Source organism: Macaca fascicularis, chromosome 7 (assembly GCF_037993035.2).
Source record: "Macaca fascicularis isolate 582-1 chromosome 7, T2T-MFA8v1.1".
NCBI classification, from domain to species: domain Eukaryota; kingdom Metazoa; phylum Chordata; class Mammalia; order Primates; family Cercopithecidae; genus Macaca; species Macaca fascicularis.
This window is the reverse complement of record NC_088381.1, coordinates 145,068,299-145,089,136: the sequence shown is the minus strand read 5'-3', so window position 1 is coordinate 145,089,136 and position 20,838 is coordinate 145,068,299. Positions and strand designations below refer to the sequence as shown.

Below are 20,838 nucleotides of genomic sequence, written 5' to 3'. Positions count from 1 at the left end.
CTCTGAAGGAAAAAGGGCCATGTGTGCCTCCCCGTGTCTGTCCTGTGGCCACTGGAACTCACAGGGCTACCAGCTGCTCACGGCCACCATGTGGCATACTGTTCTTTCACTTACATGTCAGATGCTTTTAGAACGCGAAAAGGTTTCCTGGCCTCTTTTTTATTTTGATGTATGCTGATAAATTACAGAGGAGCAGTGTCTGGTTATTCGAGAATAGAGGCTGAGCTGATTAGCATATGGCCCTCATTTCAAGGGATTGCTCTTGTTTTAATCAGCCAGTTGAGAAAGTAATAAATATTTATTTATTAAGTATGCCATCACCCAGAGGAGAGGAACAGGGCAGGTAGGTGAGCTACGACACCCAGGAAATTGAGGATGGTGATGGCACCAATATTCCTGCAGTGTTTGATGTTTTTAAGGCTCTGCTCCCCCCGCCCCCCACTATTTGATACACACTGGTGTGACTACCCTCTTGGTGCATCACGGTACCCACCTTAGAATAGCGGAGCCCTGGAAGGGGAAGGAAATAGAAATAGGAAGGTGGGGGTAGGGCCCGAAGAAGCAGCTCCAAGTTCAAGCTCTGTGTCTGGATAAACTCCCATTGTCTTTCCTTCTCCCAAATCAGAGCTGCCCATGGGTCCCATGGTGATGCTGGGTTGTGTGGAGGCCGAGGGCAGGAGCATTAACGCTAGAACAAAGTTCAAGTCCAGGCTCTGTCACTTAATGGCTGTATGACCTTAGACATGCGACTTAGCTTCTCTGAGCCTCAACCTCCTCATCCCCAGAATGGGGCTCAGCCAGCTTCGTAGATCAGGCTGAGAGGATTAAGGAAGCGTCTTATGCTAAAGGCTTAGTGCAGTGCCTGCTACCTAGCAGGGGTGCGATAAGTAGTGTCTCTAATTATGATCTAATCAAGCAGTGCTTGCCCTGGGCAGGCCCTGTTTAAGAGTTATACATAGATTTTCATTTAACCCTCACATCTCTGTTTTACAGATGAGGAAACTGGAATCTAAGATTACACTGGAATTTACAGACGAAGAAACTGGAATCTGAGATCTCACAGTAGTGAATGGTGAATATTCAAACCCAGGTAGACAGGCTCCAGAGTCCCAACTCCCAATCCTCTGTACACAGCCCTTTCGAGGAGATGACGCTGGTCTTCACGGGTGTTGCCCTGGCAAGCCGACCTCTCAAACCCCCAGGGTTCCTTCAGTCCGAGTGGAGAGCAGGGAAGGTCGTGGGACATAGCTGAGAGGGAAAGGCAGGATGATGGCTTGAGAATCCACATCAGGGCTGAATCCCAATCTCCCAGCTGGAACGGGCAGCTGAAACCAGGCAGAGCGCCCCAGCCCGCTCAAGGGGAATCGAGGGGGGAGGAGGGGGCAAGTCCACAATGCTGAGACTGGCGGCCAGAGCACCGCCCCCAGGAGCGGAGGGAGGGGTGGCGGGGCTGGGGGGTGCCCAGTTGCCGTCCCCGCCGCTTCCTTGCCCCTACTCGCTGGCGCCCAAGTGGGAAAACAGCAGCTGCCCGCTCCCTCCTCCCCACATCCCCGCTACCTGCCCAGTTCCCGAAGCGAAGCGCAGGCTGCGAGCCAGCCGGGCCGAGCCCACAACTTTGCAGCCTCGGGCAGGGCGAGAGCCGGCGTCCGGGGCTCCTCTTCTCGGCGACCAGAGCTCGGTGAGTTCATTTCCTCACCCCTCTGCGGCGGCGGCAGTGCGGCGGCGGAGGCGCGGGGGGCGGCTTCCCTTGCGTCCGGGAGGCAGTGGCCGAGAAGCCCGCGGCCGCCGGCGCTGCCGGTCTTTCTAAGGCTCTGGCTGTGCCGCCCTCTGCCGCGGACGAGGCGGGCGCCAGTGCTCAACGGACAGCTCCCTGAGCCCCGGGGCCCCACGGGCGGTCTCTGCTGCCCCTTCTCCCGCACAGGGCCCGGGCTGAGACTGCCCACCGAGCGCCCCTCACTCCCCTAGCCCCTGTCCTTCGCCGCCTTCCCAGCGCTGCGGCGCATCTGGCTGCTCCCGCGCCCCCCTGGCGACCGGCGCGGGGAAGGCACTTGCTTCGCCGGAGCCCCAGGCCAAGGGCTCTCCGGGGCGGGCAGCGCCGCCGCAGCCCCCGGCGGCGCATGACTGGGGGCGGTGCCCAGCCCCCCGCGACCACCCTCTGGCTTGCACTGCGCTGCGCCCCAGCGGCAGGGAGAGGCCCACGCTCTCCGCGGAGGCTGCGGGTTCCCGGGGGGCGCTGGGACCTGCAAAGGGGATTCCAAGGTGACCAGTCGCCCCGTCCTGACGGGACAGCCTGGACGGAGGCCCCGTGGCATCCGCCCATCCTAGGTGCAACCGCCTTCCCAGAACTTTTCTCGCGCCTCCGGCTGGCCAATTCCTTAGCCTCTGGAAAAGTTCTCTCGGGCGCACGGAATCCTATTTCTCGGTGGCTTCCGAAGCTGGCCAGGAATCCCGGCTGTGAGGCGTGGAGTGGGATGGGGACGCTGCAAGGGCTGCGCACGGCGGCGGGGTCGATCCCAGGAAAGGCCGGCCAAGCATCCACTCGTGCGCCCAGGGCGTGCTTGTCAGCATGGAAAGGATTTCGGCGCCATGAGGGTTGTTTGGGTTTCTCTCACCAGGAGGGCGGGAGGCGGGCGCGAAAAGGGGATTTTAATTTCGCCTCAAATGAAAACGCTCTTTGCAAAGAAACAGCCCGGGCAGCCAGCGTTGGAGAGATGTGCTGGCCAGGACCCGCTGACACAGGTATTCTGGCTGCGTCCCCACCCCACCCGGCGCCCGAGAGCGAGTGTGAGTGTATCGGTTGTTTTAATTGATTTTTTTAAGCTAGGTGGCAGAGGCTGCGTGTCTGTACACGCAGATACATACATACACAAATACAGATACTCAAGCGCACACAGATTACACGTACAGAGTCACAGACAAGGACACACACACACATCGTGGTCCCGCACGCACACATACCTCCAAAGAGCCTTGGGTAACCGGTGAGGTCCCTGAGTGCTGCCCAAGATGTGTGTGTGGGTGGGGGCGCAGGGAAGGAGAAAGGGAAGTGTGAAGCAGGATTTCCAGCAGCTCAAATGCCGCTGATACCTCTGCCCCCAATCCCAAATCCTTCCCTTTCTCCTCCTAGGGAGGTCTGAACCAGAAATCCCAAACCTGGGCTTGTTTCCACAGCCACAGAGGGGAGGAGTCCTATCCCCCAGCGCCCCCCACCCTCACAACTTGTATTGCTGTGCCTGACTCTACCGCGCCAAGGCGCCGAGCTCGCTCAAAACCCCAGGCAACACTCACCCCCAGGAAGGGCCTAGACCCGAGGCCGCTGCGGGCTCGGGGTCTCTGGCCTGCCTGGTCCGGGGTTAGGGAACTGGGGAGGGGAAATCGGCGGGACAGGGGTTTGGGGGCGTGGAGTCGCGTGCAGAGCCCCAGAGGCGCGGCACGGAGGAGCGCGCGAGGGCGCCCCCTGGACGCCGCAGTCAGTCAGTCCTCTTCTCACCCCGGGTCCCGCAGGAATGTAATCGAGGATGCTGGCCCTGCGGCTGCTCAACGTGGTGGCCCCCGCCTACTTCTTGTGCATCTCCCTGGTGACCTTCGTGCTGCAGCTCTTCCTCTTCCTGCCCAGCATGCGCGAGGACCCCGCGGCCGCCCGGCTCTTCTCGCCGGCCCTGCTCCACGGGGCGCTCTTCCTATTCCTCTCGGCCAACGCCCTGGGCAATTACGTCCTGGTCATCCAGAACTCCCCAGACGACCTGGGCGCCTGCCAGGGGGCCTCGACCAGGAAGGTTCCGTGCCCCTCACCTAGCACCCACTTCTGCCGAGTGTGCGCCAGAGTCACCCTGAGGCACGACCATCACTGTTTCTTCACCGGCAACTGCATCGGCAGCAGGAACATGCGTAACTTCGTCTTGTTCTGCCTCTACACCTCCCTGGCCTGCCTCTACTCCATGGTGGCCGGCGTGGCCTACATCTCCGCGGTCCTTTCCATCTCCTTCGCCCACCCCCTGGCCTTCCTCACGCTCCTGCCCACCTCCATCAGCCAGTTCTTCTCCGGTGAGTGGGCCTTGGCAGGCAGGTTGGGCTCTACCCAAAGATCTCCCACCCCAAAGGTTGCCGGGCCCCAAACTCCAGCCCCAAAAGTTGCCAGATTTAGCAAATAAAAATACAGACCCTTCCATTAAATTAAAATTTCAGATAAACAACTCATAATTTTTTAGTATAATTATGTCCCAGATACTGTATGAGATACACTGAGAAAATTTGCTATTGGCTATCTGAAATGCAAATTAAGCGGACATGCTGTATTTTATTGGCCACATCTCCCCATACCCTCATCATCCTCATCCATCATGCTGTCCATATGCTCAGAGTTGTGGCATCCAGGTAATATACCTGCTCTGTGCCAGGCAGGGCTGGGTGCTGGCCATTCCTCCATGTAGCCCCATGAGGTACAACCATGCTATGACCGTCCTCTGCCTGGACCCCAGTCCTGCTTACATGTCACCCAAGGACTCTGCTCTCCAGAGGTCTCACCAACCAATTGCAGTAATATTGAACTTGTTGCCAGCCCAGCCCAGCAGGAGACTAAGCCTCGTCCTCCTGCCTATTATGTTTGACCTCACCAGCCTGTTCTCCAGCCTGTTCTCCAGCCTGCCGATGGCTCAGAGCAGAGGGAACTTGGGTGGGAGAGGCAGGCATTTTTTTTTTTTTAGACAGAGTCTCACTCCATCACCCAAGCTGGAGTGTAGTGGCGCAATCTCTGCTTACTGCAACCTCTACCTCCCAGGTTCAAGTGATTCTCTTGCCTCAACCTCCCGAGTAGCTGGGATTACAGGTGCGTGCCACCGGCTAATTTTTGTTATTTTTAATAGAGACGGTGTTTTACCATGTTGACCAGGCGGGTCTTGAACTCTTGACCTCAAGTGACCCACCCACCTCGGCCTCCCAAAGTGCTGGGATTACAGGTGTGAGCCACTGCACCTGGCTGAGGACTACACTTTAACTAGTATGCACAAGGACCACTCCCTAATATCTGGCCCTAGAAGTACTCAGCTCCTGGTGGCAGTTCTTACCACTTTATTCGGCCTTGAGACTGGCTCCTACTGCGTTTCCTTCCACTTCCTCCCTATCCTGGCCTTTGACTCTGAATGACTTAGCTTCCACAATCGGTAGTGTCTGCGTGCTTGGGCCTGCATGTATAGCATTGTTATCTCCATTTCTCAGATGATGAAACCAAGACTCAGATGGGATTAAGTGGCTTGCCCAGTATCTTCCTACTACTGAGTGGCAGTCTCTGGTCTGCCTCTCGGGTCCTTAATCCACAGCTCTTCTGTAGTGGCTCAGGGAATAGAGCATGCTTCCTCACCTGTTGGCCTTCTAGGAGCAAAGAAAAACAGGGGGCAGCTACTTCCACTGAAAGCCCAAGATTGTTTGGAGGTGCCTGGGCTGAACATTCATAAAATTTCTGCTCTACTCTGGGAGAAGCCATCATTTCAGTCTTTGTGGTGACTACAGCCCAGTTCTTCCCAGGCACAGAACTATCATGCCATTTGGCAGTGGGAACACAGAGATACAGAGGGGACCCAGCTACGGGGGCTGCCTTCAGGGCTGGTGGCTGAGCTGGGTCCAGAACTCACAGCTTTCAGGCCTTCTGGATCCCAGCACTGGCACAGGAGGCTGCTGGGACCAAAATAACCAGGACGGGGGAGGGTGGGTGGGTGGGCTAGGGGGTGGAGTGTGAGCACAGGCAGGTGGAGGGATGAGGAGAGCCAACAAGCCTGCTTATACTTTCTTTTCCAAGTAGTTTCGCCAACCGTAAAAATGGATGGTTCCAGAAGGAAGACCTTGAAATGGTTTGATTTGAGATAAATCTGGGCTTGAGGCCTGTCCATATGTGCTAGGTTTGATCTGATGGGAGAACAGAGCCAGTGAGTGCCCACCTTGGGGCCCAGACTCCTGTGCCAGCGTAAGGATGAGTTCCCGTGTCTTTCACTTCCTCACCATATCCGCTGGGAATAGGCGACCAAGACTTCTTACCTCTAACTCTCCTATCTCATCCTTTGTGACCTTTCATCTTTCCTCTTGACAACCCTCCTTCTTTCTCTCCCATGACATACACCCCACCTGTTCAGCTTTCGCTTTCCTATTCCTCTTGTTCCCCAACCCTCAATCCGAACAGTTGGTAGCACCGTCTCTCATCTGCTCTGGAGGGCAGGTGGACAGGAAGGAGTAAGAAGCATGGGTTGTTTAATAGAAATTGAGTTCGAGATCAGCCTGGGCAAGATGGTGAGACTCCGTTTCTACAAAAATAAAAAATAAATAAATACACTAGTCAGGCATAGTGGCATGTGCCTTTTGTCCCATCTACTCAGGAGGATGAGGTGAGAGAATTGCTTGAGCCCAAGAGTGTGAGGCTGCAGTGAGCTATGATAATGCCACTGCACTCTATCCAGCCTGGGCTACAGAGCAAGACCCTGTCTCAAGAAAAAAAAAAAGAAAAAGAAAGAAAGAAAGAAATTGAGCTGTCCTCAACTCTGGTGCAGATCTGAGTCAGATCTGTCACCAGAGCATGGATGGCCGTGAGTTTGGGCCTTGAGAGCTAAAAGTGGGAGGGGTCTTCTAGTGTGAAGGTGGCTGCCAACCACAGGCCCTCAGCTAATCCAAAGAGGGAGGCGGCTAGTTAGTTAGGTGTCAGAAGTTGCCCTTTCTTTTGGCTTTGTGGGACCAGTACAGGTTGCTGTGTCACCTCTCTGACTCTTACTCTTATCTGGGAAATGGAGATGCCACCATCTGACCTGTATCTTGGCATTTGGGTAAGTACACCAGCATGATGGGTGCTACCAGAAGGTGCAGTAGGAGGGAAAGGGGAATAAAGTTCATTGAGCACCTGTTATGTACCATCCACTATGCATGTCACATTTCACCCATTCCTCACGACAAGTCCATATTATCATATCCATTTTTAAGGCTCAGAAACCAAAGACTCAGCAAGGTTAAGTTGCACTAACACCACACAGCTGGTATGATTCCAAATCAAGATTTGGAGTTGGGGCTTGTAGCCTCCAAAGTTCATACTCTTTCCACCACACCACACTGCCTCTTGGGGGCTGCCTCTCTGAAGCTGCTTCTGGAATGAGCCATTTTGGGAGGGAGGCAGCTACTTGTCCTTGGATGTACTGAAAAGTATGCTGGGTGATTATTTGTCAAAGGTGTTATAGATGCTTGTTGGGAGGAAGGGGCAGGGGAGATTGACTGATGTGTCCTTTTAGGCCCATTAGAAAAATTCTGTGATTTTTGAAAAGAAGCAGAACTATTATTACACAGTTAAGAGGAGCTGAAGCAGCCAGGCTAGGTAACTTCAAACACTTTTAGACAAAGCAGGTCCCCAGAATAGCCTTTTGTAGCTGCTGCATGGGGCCAAGAAAAGGCCACAAGGTCTTTTTCTCATGCCTTGATTTAGTGCCAGGAAAAAACCCTGTGGGAAATGGCTTCCATCCGCCCAGGCTTATTCCTGGGGCAGTGTTGCAAGGCAGGCCCAAGCTTGACAGCTCTGATGTTCTCACATCACAGCTCGAGGGCCATCTTTGCCTGTCAGCATTCCTCACACCAAAGGGCACCATGGACCTGGGATCTTCCATCCCGCACATGGCTGCCCAAGCTAATCTGTGCCAACAAGGAAGAAGTGGGTCAGGGGAATGGCACAGCCCAATGTGAGCCCTGTCCCACTACTGCCCCTGTGCCAGTGGAGGGGCTGCTCTAAATGGCAGCTGGGCCTATCTGTCTCCAGCTTTGTAAAAAACAAAACAAAACAAAAGACAAACAAACAACAACAACAACAACAAAATGGGTATCCAAGCTCCTAGGGATGAGGACAAGAGGAGGCTGCTAATGAGAGAATCTGAATCAGATCCACATCCTCCCTGACTGCTGAGTCCACCACTGCTCATACTGGACAAGTGTTGAAAGACCAGTTCCCAGGACTTTGGAAATTGGAGGCCGGAGAGACTTGGGAAGAGGTGGGCTGGGGCAAGAGAAGGCTATAGGGAAAGGGCAAAATATGGTTGAGATTTTCAGGGGCAGAATAGGTTGTAAGGTGGAGTCCTTAGAGGAGATACCCCCACCCCACCAGAGGAGGTGATAGGGTTGCCCTACAGGGAGCCAAGGGCTAAGGAGGACTTTCGAATTAACTCCAGGGTCCAGTGCCCTGGCTGCTGGGCAGATCAATGTAAGTGTCTTTGCCACAGCTGCCAAAGTTGCAGCCCAGCCAGGACTCTAAGCCCTGAAAAGGAGAAGGAGAAAGCTTGATAGTTTCAGGAGTTAAACTTGAACTCATTTTGGATGTAGTCTCCTGCTCTGTAAACATGACCCTCTGCTGGGAGCACCACAGTGAGTGTGAACGGGGATGCTGACCACTCTGTACATCATTTTCTTGAATCATGCAGCTGAATGAAATCGTTAGTATTATTATACCCATTGTACAGATGAGTGAACTTCAACTGAGAGGTTGGGACACTTGTGTAAGTCCACACAGCTGGGAGACTCAAACCTAGCATGGACCAGCCATCCAAACTCTGAGGAAGAGTGTGGGAGCTGTTACTCAGTGATTATTTCAAACCAGTAAGAGGAAGTGCTTGGTTTAGAGGGATTCTGGGGAGATCCTGCCCCACGACACAGGGCCAATGACCTTGGGGGCCTCTTTTAGCAAGATTTGATTGACAGAACCAGCTCTGGTGGAATGCTGTGGTGGCCACACTGTCCTCTTGTTAACATTAATGACTGAATTATTCTCTACGTTGGTGCTCTGGGCTGCTCTTGAGACTAAGCTCATGACTTATTCTTCCCAGTTCTCCATCATGCTGTCATTTTCCTGAGTCCTCTCAACTAGCGCTCCCAGGACAGTATAGAGAAGGTGCTGCGGTCTAGACATCTGCCCAGACACCCGCTCCCTCTTTAGGGTCCTCAGCTCACCCCTCTCTCCTCCTGAGCAAAACCCCTTCACCCTGCTTCCAGCCCAAAAGGAGAAAACAGAGAAAGACAGGCATCTCCGACTCTACAGAAATGTTATCAGCGGCCAGATGCTGCCCCAGGAGCTGAGGGCTCTCCTTGCTAAGCTCATCAAACTTAGCTGTTTTCGCCAGGTCTCCAGTTTTCCCCTCTTGCCTCAGGTGCCATCTGCACCAAGAAAAAGTTAGGGCAGCTGGTTCTTCCTTCCTCTCCCTCACTGCAGCTGCAGCGCTGAGGTTGCTACAAAATGTAGTGTCAATCTCATTAATCTCCCTCCCTCCCAGTGGAAAGCCTGCCTAGATCACAGTTCTGCAGGTGGCCTGGGTGTAAAGCGGCTCTGGTGTTTCCCCTCCCGTTGCCCTGCAGGAGCTGTCCTGGGTTCTGAAATGTTCGTCATCCTCATGCTCTACCTCTGGTTCGCCATCGGCCTGGCCTGCGCTGGCTTCTGCTGCCACCAGCTGCTGTTGATCCTCCGCGGGCAGACCCGCCACCAGGTGCGGAAGGGGGTGGCAGTGAGGGCCCGGCCCTGGCGCAAGAACCTACAAGAGGTCTTCGGAAAGAGGTGGCTGCTGGGCCTGCTGGTCCCCATGTTCAATGTCGGAAGTGAGAGCTCCAAGCAGCAGGATAAGTAGCAGACACTCCCGTCATTTATCTCTCTCTCTCTCTGTCTTGACTCCTCCTGAGCATAAAACCATGGCAGCCTTGTCTCCACCCATGACCCACTACAACCTTGTGCTGGTAAGGTCCTAGCATCTTCCCCCCGCCTTCCACCCATGAGAACAGTGTGGGCTGGTGGATTATGACAAGGAGGAAAAACGTCCCCCCAGGCATTTCTAGGCTCCTCACGAGCCAGCCAGGTGGCTGCTAGCCGTTAGACTGCCTCTGCTTTCGTTCCTTCCCCTTGGGATCCCTGCTTTCCCCCTCTTCCTGGCTCATCCATTCTCCACCAGGTCTCATTCATCACTGCTGTCTGCTAGAGCCCTTCCTCTCAGCCTCCATGTTGGGAGAGGGGAGTGGATTCTTGCTGCTGGTATGAAACTCCCTGGGACCTAGAGGCTGGCAAATGTTTAAAATCACCATGTGTAAGAGGCAGCCAAGTCAGCTCTGCCAACAGCTAGGGGAGTTGGGAAAGAGTGGGTGTGTGTCTGCATCCCCTCTGTAGGAAAAAGAACTCAGTAGCTTGCTGCTCCCTCACCCCACCCTCCAGGTTCAAGACCCTTTCTCTGGGAGACAGAAGTCAATGGCCTGCTTTTTCCAAATGCTATTCCCTGTCCATCCTGCCCCATCTGGCCAGCCCAGCCCAGTCCAGGACCTGGCTGGATGCTTCGTCTCCCTGGAACTCTTCCAGCCTTTCTACTTGATCTCCAGCCCCCAGGTCTTTGCCAGATGATGGGAAGGCAAGGAAGAAGGGACAGGGAAAGAGAATTACTGATAAAGGAAGGGGGTATTCGACTGTATAACCATATGGAACTCTGTGTGTGTGTGTGTGTGTGTGTGTGTGTGTGTGTGTGTGTGTGAGAGAGAGAGAGAGAGAGAGAGAGAGAGATGGATGGTGGTGAGAAGTGTTGTTAGAAACATATAGGAATAATGCCTAGGGGAAAGGGAGAAGTGAGAGGGACAATTGGGTTCATTTATGCCCTATACAAAGGGCATTCCAGCAGCTGAAACTTTTCAGTGTTTGAACGGCTGCCTGTGAAGGTAGTGAGTGCCCCATCACTAGAGGTATTCCAGCAGAGTCTAGGCAATCGTCTGCCGGCATGCTGTGGAAGAGATTTCTGCACAGGGTCATTCTAGGTGAGCTTACACATTCCTTCCAACCCCAAGGTTCTGGTGTCCTGGTTGTGACTGCTGGACCCAGAGGCAAGATCTGCGGAGATGCCTGTGAGATATTTGCTTTCCTGGAGGGGAGTGTGGGCATGGGAGGGGTCTGAAGATCAGTACCCAACCCAGCCACTGAAGAGAGAGTCTATGCAGAGACAGGGCTACCTGGGTGGTTGCGGGGACTGACATTTGAGGACAGGGAGATGGAGCCGTGTCATTGTCAGTGGCAGGGCATGGGGGGCAGTGGTGAGTTAAGGCTGGGGAGTGGAGATGACCGGAATATAAGGGTGCAATTCCCAGACCATCCCTGCGCATCTGACTGACTCCAGTGGAGGCACTACTGTGTGTTTTCTGAAACCCAGAGGACCAGACCCCTGGGGCATATAAGGGAGGAGGGACAACACAAGTGCCCCCTCCTGACTGGGTCCCAAAGCCAGTATGACATCCATGCAGGCAGTAGTGCTGAATCCACGCCCTGCAATGCCCAACCGCCGACCACAGGGATCTGCTGATAGCTGCACAACACCCTGGGTTCTTGAGCAGAGACTGGGAGGACTTTACTGTGGTTCTGCCTTCACGCCCCCTAGACAGCTAATGTAGTACTCGACCTGCTCATACTTCTCCCTCCCATATTCATTCATTCATTCATCCATCCTACATATATTTACTGAATGCCAACTACGTTCCCAGCCTCTTCCAGGCACTGGCAATGCAGTGGTGAACAGGGTGACAAGATTCATGCCATCAGGGGCACCTTGTCACGGCCGTCTGTGCACTGATTCACACCCCCTGAAAAATGGTCACTCTGCCATCTTGGTGGTTGGTGGGGCAGGTTATTTGGAAAGAAAGGATGTGATAGAGATGGCTGAAGGGGGGAAGCCTAGGCTGCCTCAATGGAGGAGTCACCGGGGCATCTTCACCCCCAATTCTGGCCATACTTAAGCAATGGGAGGGAGAGGGAGGAGGGGAAGGTCTGGGCAATTTTGGCCTTGACTCTTTCCTGACCCCAGAGCTCAAGCTTAGAAGCCAGCCCTGCCGTTTTCGGCCTCCTGAAGTCTCAGCACGGTGAGGCCCGACATCTTGAGGAAGGGCAACAGGGAGACCTACAGGATGTTGACTGCTTGCAGACTGGTCAATGGGGGATGAGGGTGGGGAGGTTGCCAGATGTGAGACCTGAGTAGCATTTGTACACATGGCCCTGTATTGTCCTTGAAGAACATCAATAAAATATATGGTTTTAAATTGGATTTGATATGATTGTATGGGCACTGTTGGTAGCAGGGCTGTACTGAACTGATGCAGCCATACTAGCTGTTCAAATATTTAAAATAAGTATTGAAAATACTTCTATCTTAGTTGGTAAATAACCATGGCTCAGATTCTCTGAGTATCCTACCCCTTCTGCCCCTGCTCCTCCCTGGGAACCCTTGATTCTCTCCACAATCCAGCAACTAAAGTGATGAGGGCTCCCCAGCCCGCTGCAGCCCTCAGTCAGAGTCCACTGTGATTTGTCAGGGCTGGGCCATGTGGTGCAACATATGTATCACCTCTGGGTGGTAACAGGTCTCAGTGCTGGGGTGGATCCACAGGGAGCAGGGGTTGGAATATCTTACCTAGGAACTTCCCTTTTCCTCCTTCTCCTTCCACTCTTTCTCCTCCTCTCCCTCCCCTCCCCATATCAGAAGACAGGTGAGGAGGAGTGAAGAGAGTCCCTCTGCTCCTCCTCCACAGACAGAGCCAACTGTTCCTAGGGATCAGTCAGGCCCCCTGCCCTCTCAGGCCCTGCAACATCTGGAGGTCTCAGGCTTCCCAGTCCTGGGGACAGGTGGGAGGATGTTGAGCCCTTCAGGGAGTGGGCCCTGAGCAGATGAATGAGTAAGGCCTCTGATTCATCCTAAAGACACAAGGCCTGGACTGAGGAAGGATACAACTGCAAAGAGCTGTTGCAGAACCCTCAGCCTAGCCCAGTGTCATGATGGTGTATGTGCCCTGAACACGGGCCAACAGGCGACCAGCTTTGCTGCAGGAGCTGGGTGAATGGAGCTGTGGCAAATCCTCAGCACATTCTAGAGCATGGGCTGCCTACACTTCACAGGGCAGGCACCACACTTGCCTTGGTCACTGTCATATCCTTGATGTGTAGCAAGGGCTAGGCACACAGTAGGTGCTCAATGAACATTGCCTGAATGATGCAGATTTACTGCTCACATGCTTACTCCACATCTCTTATTCCTGTGCTGGACCCAGGACTGCACTTTGCACATTGTGGGGCTAGAAAACAGATGAGACCACTCTCTCTTCAAGAGTTTCCATTCTGGCAGAGGTTTCTGGAAGTGCTCAGAGGAGGGAGACAGCACATTCTGCTGTTAGGTCTGGGGCCTTTCCATGATACAGGGCCTGGAAAGATGGATGAGATTTCAGCAGGCCAAGAGGGACAGGGAGGGCTTTCCAGGGACAGAGAACAGGCCTGGGGCCTTGGGGTATAGGGGATATCATGAAGAGACAGAGGAGGTTAAGGCTGAGAGTAGGGACCCAAGCAGAGAGGGCTCTGAATGCCAAGCTAAGGGACCTGGAGGGCATTTGACAGGCAATTGGGAACCATTGAAGGTTTTGAGCAAGGGAGCAGCATGATCAGACGTAGATTTCAGAAAGTGCAGCCTTGGAGGATAGACTGGAAGTGGGAGGAACTGGAGGTTGAGGGACCTGGTAAGAGGCATGTGCTGTATCTCAGTGAGATGTAACCAGGGTCCAGGATAGTGGTTGTGGGATGGTAAAGAGGGGAAAGATATCAGAGGCACTTCAAAGACATGGGGCATGAGTAGAGGGATGCTGGGGAGGGGGCCCAAGATGGCCCTGAAGGTGAAAACATGGTGATTGTTGAGGACTGGGGTGGAAAAGATTGTGACACTAGAATTCAGGGCCATCCCATGCACTAGCCTCTGTCATTGGCCCATCAGATGGAAGGTGATGGTGTCATTTTTAACTAACCACTCTGTCCATGGAGGAAGAGGTTCAGGGACATCTGCCGGTCATTCTTGACAGCACAGCTCTCTGACTCCCAAAGCAGGGGTAGAATCATCTGTTAGCGCCAATAGAGATCATGGGTCCTCAGGCCCATGTGTTGGTGTGAGATGCCTGGCTCCCCAGTGCCTCAACCTTTCCATCCAGAAAGTGGGTACTCTTCTTTGGCCCATGCCCTAGTGTCAGATTAGGCAAGGCAGGAACTGCCTCACTCTAAGCTCCAGGAACCCAAGGAGTTTTGGAAAGAGGACAAACTTGAAGAGACTTCAACCCAGGTCCCCCTCCACTGTAACCAATCAGTCCTTAGGTCCCAGGGGCAATCTGTTAGCCAGTCTTTCTCCTTAGGAATATGACTGTCCTTGTTACTGTCCATGCATTTGGTCCCCCAAATACTGTGGCTCCTGTCTGTACCCAGTGTCCTCCAACTGGCCTCATTGCTCATGAGATTCCCCCTCATCTCTCTCCTGCCCTGCCTCTCAGCATGCCCTCACGGATGCTTGGGAAGCAGCCCCTCCTGCCAGGAAGAAAAGGAAGGATGGGCAGAGAGAGAGGAGGCATTTCTCCTAACTTATCTGAGACACGTTAGAGATGAGGCAGAACCTTGGGCCTGCTCACTAGCCACAGTGAGCCTGCTGGTGGGGGCGGGAGGTGTCTGGGAGTAGCTTGTTTGCTCCAGATGTTGGCCTCTGCTTCTGCCCTCATTTCCCTCTCTATTCACAGTACTGGCCCAGCTCCTTCTTTCATTCTTCAAAAACATTCATTGATGCTGACTCTACGCCAGGCATGACGCCAAGAACCAGGAATGCAAAGATGAAAGAGACCTAGTACCTGATCTCAGGGAGCTCACTAGGAAGAGAACAAATTGCAGATGGTTGTGATTCAGCGGCATGAAAGTGCCGATGGGAGCACAGGGTGCTACAGAAGCCTGGAGGAGAGCACTTACTTGACCAGGGCGGACCTGAAGGCTTCCCAGAAGAGGCAACATCTGGGTCATACAGGATGAATAGGAGCAGGCCAGGCAGAAAAGCAGGGCTGTGGATGGGAGTAGAGGTAGGAGGGACTGTGCAGAGGTAGAGATACCAGGTGATTTCTGGGAATTGCAAGTCTGCATTTAGGAATGGTGAGATGTGAGCACACACCTGCAGCCACAACTGGACGTCTGTCCTCAGGCCACGCTCCCCACGGACCCTGCCTCCTTCCTCTGATCACTTCTTAGAAACCCTAACTCATACCAGCTCATGGTGTCCCATTTGGGTGAGTCAAGCATGAACTGATGTCTAGTTTTTCTAAAGGATCCACAGGTCTCCAGGTTGGTCATCAAAGGTAGAGGGTTAAGTTCATTTTCCAGAGAATCAGCCCAAAGATGTTAGAGCTCACCTGGGAACATCAGACATTCCTAGTCCTCTCTGGGCCCAAAGAGAGGTCTCTGGGAGTTCCCCATCACTCTTGCCTTCCTGCACAGCCTCAGCAAATGGTGTTGGAAGGACACCATTCCTACCAAGATGGCTTCCAGGAGCTACAAAAGAACTGGAAAGGCTGGGACCCTGAGATGTAAGCAGTGATCTTTTGTTATGTGCAGTGCCCCATCTGGACTGGCAAGGCAGCCCCCTGCATGGCCCTCTGCACCCTGGTGGGCACCTCCCCACACACTGTAACCTGGTGGCCCCAGCATGCCTCCTCCTTTAGCCTAGGTCCCTCCCAGCCCCTCCTCCACATCGCACTTCTCCATAGGACCTTTCCTCAACTGGTCCAGCCCCCTGGAAACCCTCTATCCCAAACTCCCGCTACTGTTGGCAGCTCTCTGTCACTCTTACTCTCTCCTGTAGGTTTTGTCTCCTAACTACTGCATGCCCTTGGAAAGCAGAAATGGAGATGGTGGAATCCTTTAGTTTCCCCTGTCCCTAGCATGGTGTAGGACACTAACATTGTTGATACAGTCATTCTGTGTAGTGATACTACATTGTCACCAGTATACTACTGGTGTATACATTATACTGGTGACAATGACCAGGATTTGCTGAGCCTTCCCAACATGCCAGGCCCTTGTCCTACACACACTTCATCTGTATTAACTCACATATTCCTCATAGCAATACTACAAGGTATGTTTTATTATAACCCCGAAGTTCCAGGTAAAAAATAATAATAAAGGCACTGAGAGGTTGCGTAATTTGCCCAAAGCCTGAAACTAGTAAGTGCCAGAGTCAGGATTCAAACCCAGTCTGCCTGCTCCAAGGTCTATTTAACCTGGCACTAGACTGTCTTTCCATTGTGGAATATTATAGTCACACAATACATTCCCTGCTGAAAATTAACAAGGAGGCAAGTTTCTACTCATTCATTCATTGATCTGTTCATTCAACATGTTTATTGAGTACCTACTATGTAATAGGCACGGATGGATACAGAGAAAGGAAGTAGGCTCAGCTTGTGCCTTGCACAGCTAACAGCCAACTGCTTGTGGTGACTTTGCAGGGGAAATGGGGGTCCCTAGGTCTTTCCCAGCTGAGGATTATGGGCAGATTGCCCTAGATGAAGCCACTTCTTCCAGGGCAGAGTATCGGTGGAGGTCTGAGGACAGTTGGGGCTGAGGCTCAAGGATGTTACCTAGTCAGGGAAAAAGTTCAAGCTCTTTCTAGATGGCAGTCCTCCCAGGCAGTGTTGGGGTACCTGCAGGAGGGGACCAGACCCTGGCAGAGAGCCAAGCACAGCCCAGCACACCTCTGTCCCCATCCCTGTAGACCAGGACATGGAGCCACCAAAGACTCTAAAATGAAAGTGGGGCCTGAGGAGAAAAACACCTGCAAAGCCTGTCTATGACAGAGGAAAAAGATAAGCCTCCAGAGAGGGCAACAGACAGCTACTGAAGTGGGGTTGCATGTGAGGGTCCCCCCATGGAAGGCCAAAAAGCTGTGTAGGAGGGGACCAGGGGGCTGACCTGGAACTCAGAGAGGAGCGGAGCTGGTGCTGAGGCTTTCCAAAGAGGCAGTCCTGTATGTGGGCTTCTCCCCAGCCTTCCTGTCCCCAAATACCCCCTTTCTGGCTGGCTTGTGATGCCTGAAATTCCCCCACTATGAATATGTCCTTCAAAATAGCATTTTGGCTCCCCAGACCCTTTGTCTCAAATTCTGGGAGGTATTTACCACTAAATACCTTGAAATGAGGCTGCCTTCTTTTTCTGATTGACAGCTGCGAGGTGGCCAGAAGCTGTCTGAAGGGGCGATTTTAGGTAGAGGGGAGAGGAGAGTGGTGCCCAAGGTGTGAGATACTCTGTGGGGAAGGGGGCCCTGCAGGGTGTGGTGACCCTGGGCAGGGCAGGCCAGAGGGGCAAGGACTGAGGTGGCAGGGGTGCAGGACCGAGCAGGACTGCCCCCAAATCCTCAGTCAGTAAGTGGCATCCTGAAAAGATCACACTGTGAACCCAGAGTGCCCAGTGGTTCTGAGTCCCTGTGTGACCCTGGGCGGGTCACTGCCCTCCGTGAACACTGGACTCGCTCTTAGACTTGGCGGGGATTGCACACACTTGGCCCTCAATGGGGCACATGGTTTTAACGACCCCCAAAGGGGCAAGTGGCTTTTACTTTGCCACAGACTCCCCCCCACCATTGCCCAACCCAGAGCCACCCCACACTCTACCCTTGGCTATCTGGCCCCTGGAGGCTTTGAGTTTGTGACCCCTGAAAGGCAAGTTTCAAGAGAGCTCAGTTTTAGTCCCGACTGTGCCCTGGATGGGCTGTGTGACCTTCCACAAGCCACTGGGCCCGTTCCGGAAACCTTCCACCCAGCGTGCGGTGCGGGGGATAGTGGTGGGAGGGGGAATACGACTGAACAGGTGGAAAGTCAGGGGAGGCGAACTGACACGAATGGGATGCCCCGAGCAGCAGAGGTCACCAGCAGCAGGAGAAGGATGGTTCTTGCGTCTGCTCAGAGACCTCAAGGATTGCTGTCTTGTTCAGGTGGAAAGAGAGGGAGGAGACCTGGGGAGGGAAGATAGGAGGCGCAGGTAAGGGGCAGCGCGGCCCCTCCACCTGACACTCCAGCCGCCGAGGCCAAAAATTCCCTCACACGTGCCGGGTAATTAATAAACAGACTAGCAGGGGCGGGGGGCGACGGCTTGCCGGAGAAGGATTTAACTAGCAATGTTTTCGCGAGAGAAAATTAAATTACAGGAAGCGGTGGTGCAGGCTGCGGACCACAAAATCTCGAAGCCGATTCCTCAGACCCCTGCGTGCGTCGGGACCGCCTTGCCATCGCCCCGGCCGTGGGACGAAGGCCGCGCAGCATGGGGAGTCTGTCCTGGCTCCGGCTGCGACGCAGTCGCGCGTGCCTTCCCCGGAACCCGCCGGAGCCCGCGGCCGTGGCTCAGGCTCGCCGGGAGGGGGCGCCGTCGGGTCTCCGCGCTCCACTCTTACGGCGCGCGCGCCCCGCGCTTGGTGGCGGCACGGGAACCGCGCGCTGCAGCCAACCTGGGCCTGCCTCGCTTAGCCGGAAAGGGCGAGATCAGGGACCCAGACTCGTGATGCCAGCAGTGGTCTTACTCGAAATTCATCTAAGCGTAAGGTGGGGAGAACCGGCCTGATGAGTGGGCGGCAGGTGGTGCAGGACACTGCAGTCTTGTCCACGGCCCGGGCCCCGCGCATCACCGCGTCTCCGAGAGCGCGCTCCGAGCCCAGCCCCTCCTGGGAGGTTCTTAGCCCTCCTCAGGCGCCACCGCGGCCCGGGGACCCACCTTCTCCCTGTCTCTTCTATTTGTCACAATAGCTACCATTCCTGAGCTCGCGCTAGAGTCAGGCCTGGTGAGTGAGTACTTGGTTTAGGGAAGGCACCAAGCCCTGTGCGGTGTGATTATTAACGCTGTTCGGCGGAAGAGAAAGAGGAAACGAGCTCAGAGAGGCTGAGGAAGTCGCCCAGCAACACACAGCTGGCAAGGCATTGAAATCCACATCCCATTGGCTTTTGAGCTCTTCCCCAGCAGGGGAGCGCCTGTTTTTCATTCTCAGTCTCTAGCAGAGCCTCGCACGTGGGTGCTCAGGAAGGATTTGTTGAAGGAACGGCAGATTTTTCCTTGTTTGTCAAAGGGGGTGCTCATAGCTGAGGGGTGTGAGGATTAAATGAGATGGTGTGTGTGTAAAACACCTGACTGTGCACTTGGAGCACCGTGAGCAATTAGTAAAAGCTGGTGCCAGTGTTAAAGAAACTCGACAGTGCGGGGAATCACTGGGGACTTTGGTAAAATGTAGACCGAATCAGCAGGGCCTGTGACTCTGCATTTCTCACAGGCTCCCAGGTGTTGGTGATACTGCAGATGACAGTTACTTCGCTGTGTGGAACTGGTCCCCATGCCTCCTCACCCCAGCCCCAAGTCCAATCCCCCACAAGGGAGCCACTGCAATTATTCCTAGCTTTGTCGGCCTATCTGCAATCCCCTGAGGAGCTTTAGAGAATATCCACGGGGGTGGGGGACGGGAGACAGAAGGTCTTTTTCCCAGAGTCTGACAGGTCTGGGATGTGGCCTGGGCATGTTCAAAGCTCCCTAGAGGATTCTACTACCGCAGTCAAAGCTAGAACCGCTACAGGGGAGGTATCTGAGGAAGGCAGTAAGTGAGCAGAGGTTTGAGGAAGTTCACCTGATGCAGGTGTGAAGGACAGATTGTGCAGGAGCCTGGAAGCTGAGTCACCAGGTAGGAGGCTGGGCCAGGTAGGAGGCTGGGCCAGCTAGGAGGCTGGATCTGGCTAGGGCAGGCTGATTCCTCCATAGCTCCCCACCCACCAGCTGTATAACTCTAAAGGAGGGTGAGGCCTGGGACAGGCTGGGGAGGGCTGGAGAGCATGCTTGGCAGGTATTCTGCAGGGTGTGTGCAAAGGAGGGGCTCTGTTCTGGGTGCAGCAGGGTGCCAGAGGTAGGCAGGGAGCTGGGTTGTTTTGCTGGCCACTGCCTGTATGTACAAAGTGGAAGGCTGGCCTTGGACTGAAGCCAGCTCAGAGGGCCCAGTCCTTGTTCTTGGAATGGCACAATTCACTTGCATCAGCAATCTTATTATTGTTTACTGAGCACCCACCACGTGAGGCCACTGTACATTAAGGCACAACAATCTTTCAGAGTTGACAGTAACTTAACAAATGAGGAAGCAAGGCGCAGAGAGGTTATATAACTTGCTAGGATCACACAGAGACCAGATCAAGATCTAAAGCCATGATATTTCCATCTCACCAGGATGTCTCTACTCCTGCTTTCCTTTGGCTAAAACACTATTCCCCTTCCTCTCTATATCTGTATCAGGTGAACTCCCTCGAAACCCCTCTGCTCACATTACTGCTCTCCTATGTTGTCTCTATGTAACTCAATCTCTAAAATAAATCTCTCCTATGTTGTCTCTATGTAACTGAAATAATATCTGAAAGTTATGTTCTTCATCTCAAATGAAAAGGCTGTTTGCAGATGACTGACTAGGAACAGACGGCTTATTGAAGCTCTACCCTATGCCAAGGCTGAGATCTCAGACACTACTTAGATCTCAATCATCGTGAGTTCCTCTCAAGGTCTTGGGCAGCTCCTGCGGCTCTGGTCTATGATTTTCCTTGGGCACCAGGCACAACCTTGCGTCACTACTTCTCCCGTGGGTCATGACTCCTGGCTCAGATGCCTGGGCTCCAAGGCCAGGGACCACATATATCTTTCTATAGACCCTGGGCCTCAACAAGTATTTGGTGCAGCCAGAACCAGGACTAGGGTAAGTCAAGCAAGGGGCCATGTGAATGCTTATGCCAGCAGCAGCTGGGGAAAGCAGATGCAGGTGCTGTTGTTGTGGGTGAGCTCAGAAGTCTGAAGGTGAGTCGCTCAACAGGATAATCCGCTGCTGCTAACTCCCTCCTACTGTGCTTAGGTGTGTTGGGGTGGACTTATCAATTAATTTATTGTGCCTATTCAACACTTCTGTTCTCAACTTAATAGTTTCATATTAAGGACTCTTGCCCTAATCAAAGGGTGCTAACCCCAAAGGT

The 20,838-nt window shown here is 53.7% G+C and overlaps 1 protein-coding gene across 10 annotated transcripts; it reads left to right on the top strand.

Annotated features, from left to right (window-relative positions):
* The first annotated feature begins 1,489 nt into the window (after positions 1–1,489).
* Positions 1,490–12,057, top strand: ZDHHC22 (zDHHC palmitoyltransferase 22). 10 transcript variants are annotated; one of them, XR_006699633.3, is made up of 5 exons: positions 1,490–1,678; positions 3,505–4,044; positions 9,361–9,732; positions 10,819–10,875; positions 11,826–12,057. XR_006699633.3 is itself a non-coding variant. In XM_073997944.1 (3 exons), the coding sequence occupies exons 2-3, from the start codon at positions 3,519–3,521 to the stop codon at positions 11,882–11,884; spliced, it is 585 nt and encodes a 194-aa protein (XP_073854045.1). In that variant the 5' UTR covers positions 1,490–1,678; positions 3,505–3,518; the 3' UTR covers positions 11,885–12,057. The 10 variants fall into 10 exon arrangements, 4 of the variants coding, with proteins under 4 accessions (XP_073854045.1, XP_005561931.1, XP_005561932.1 ...); XR_012416028.1 differs by having other exon boundaries at positions 1,490–2,739; XR_006699634.3 differs by lacking the exon at positions 10,819–10,875.
* The last annotated feature ends 8,781 nt before the right edge of the window (positions 12,058–20,838 follow it).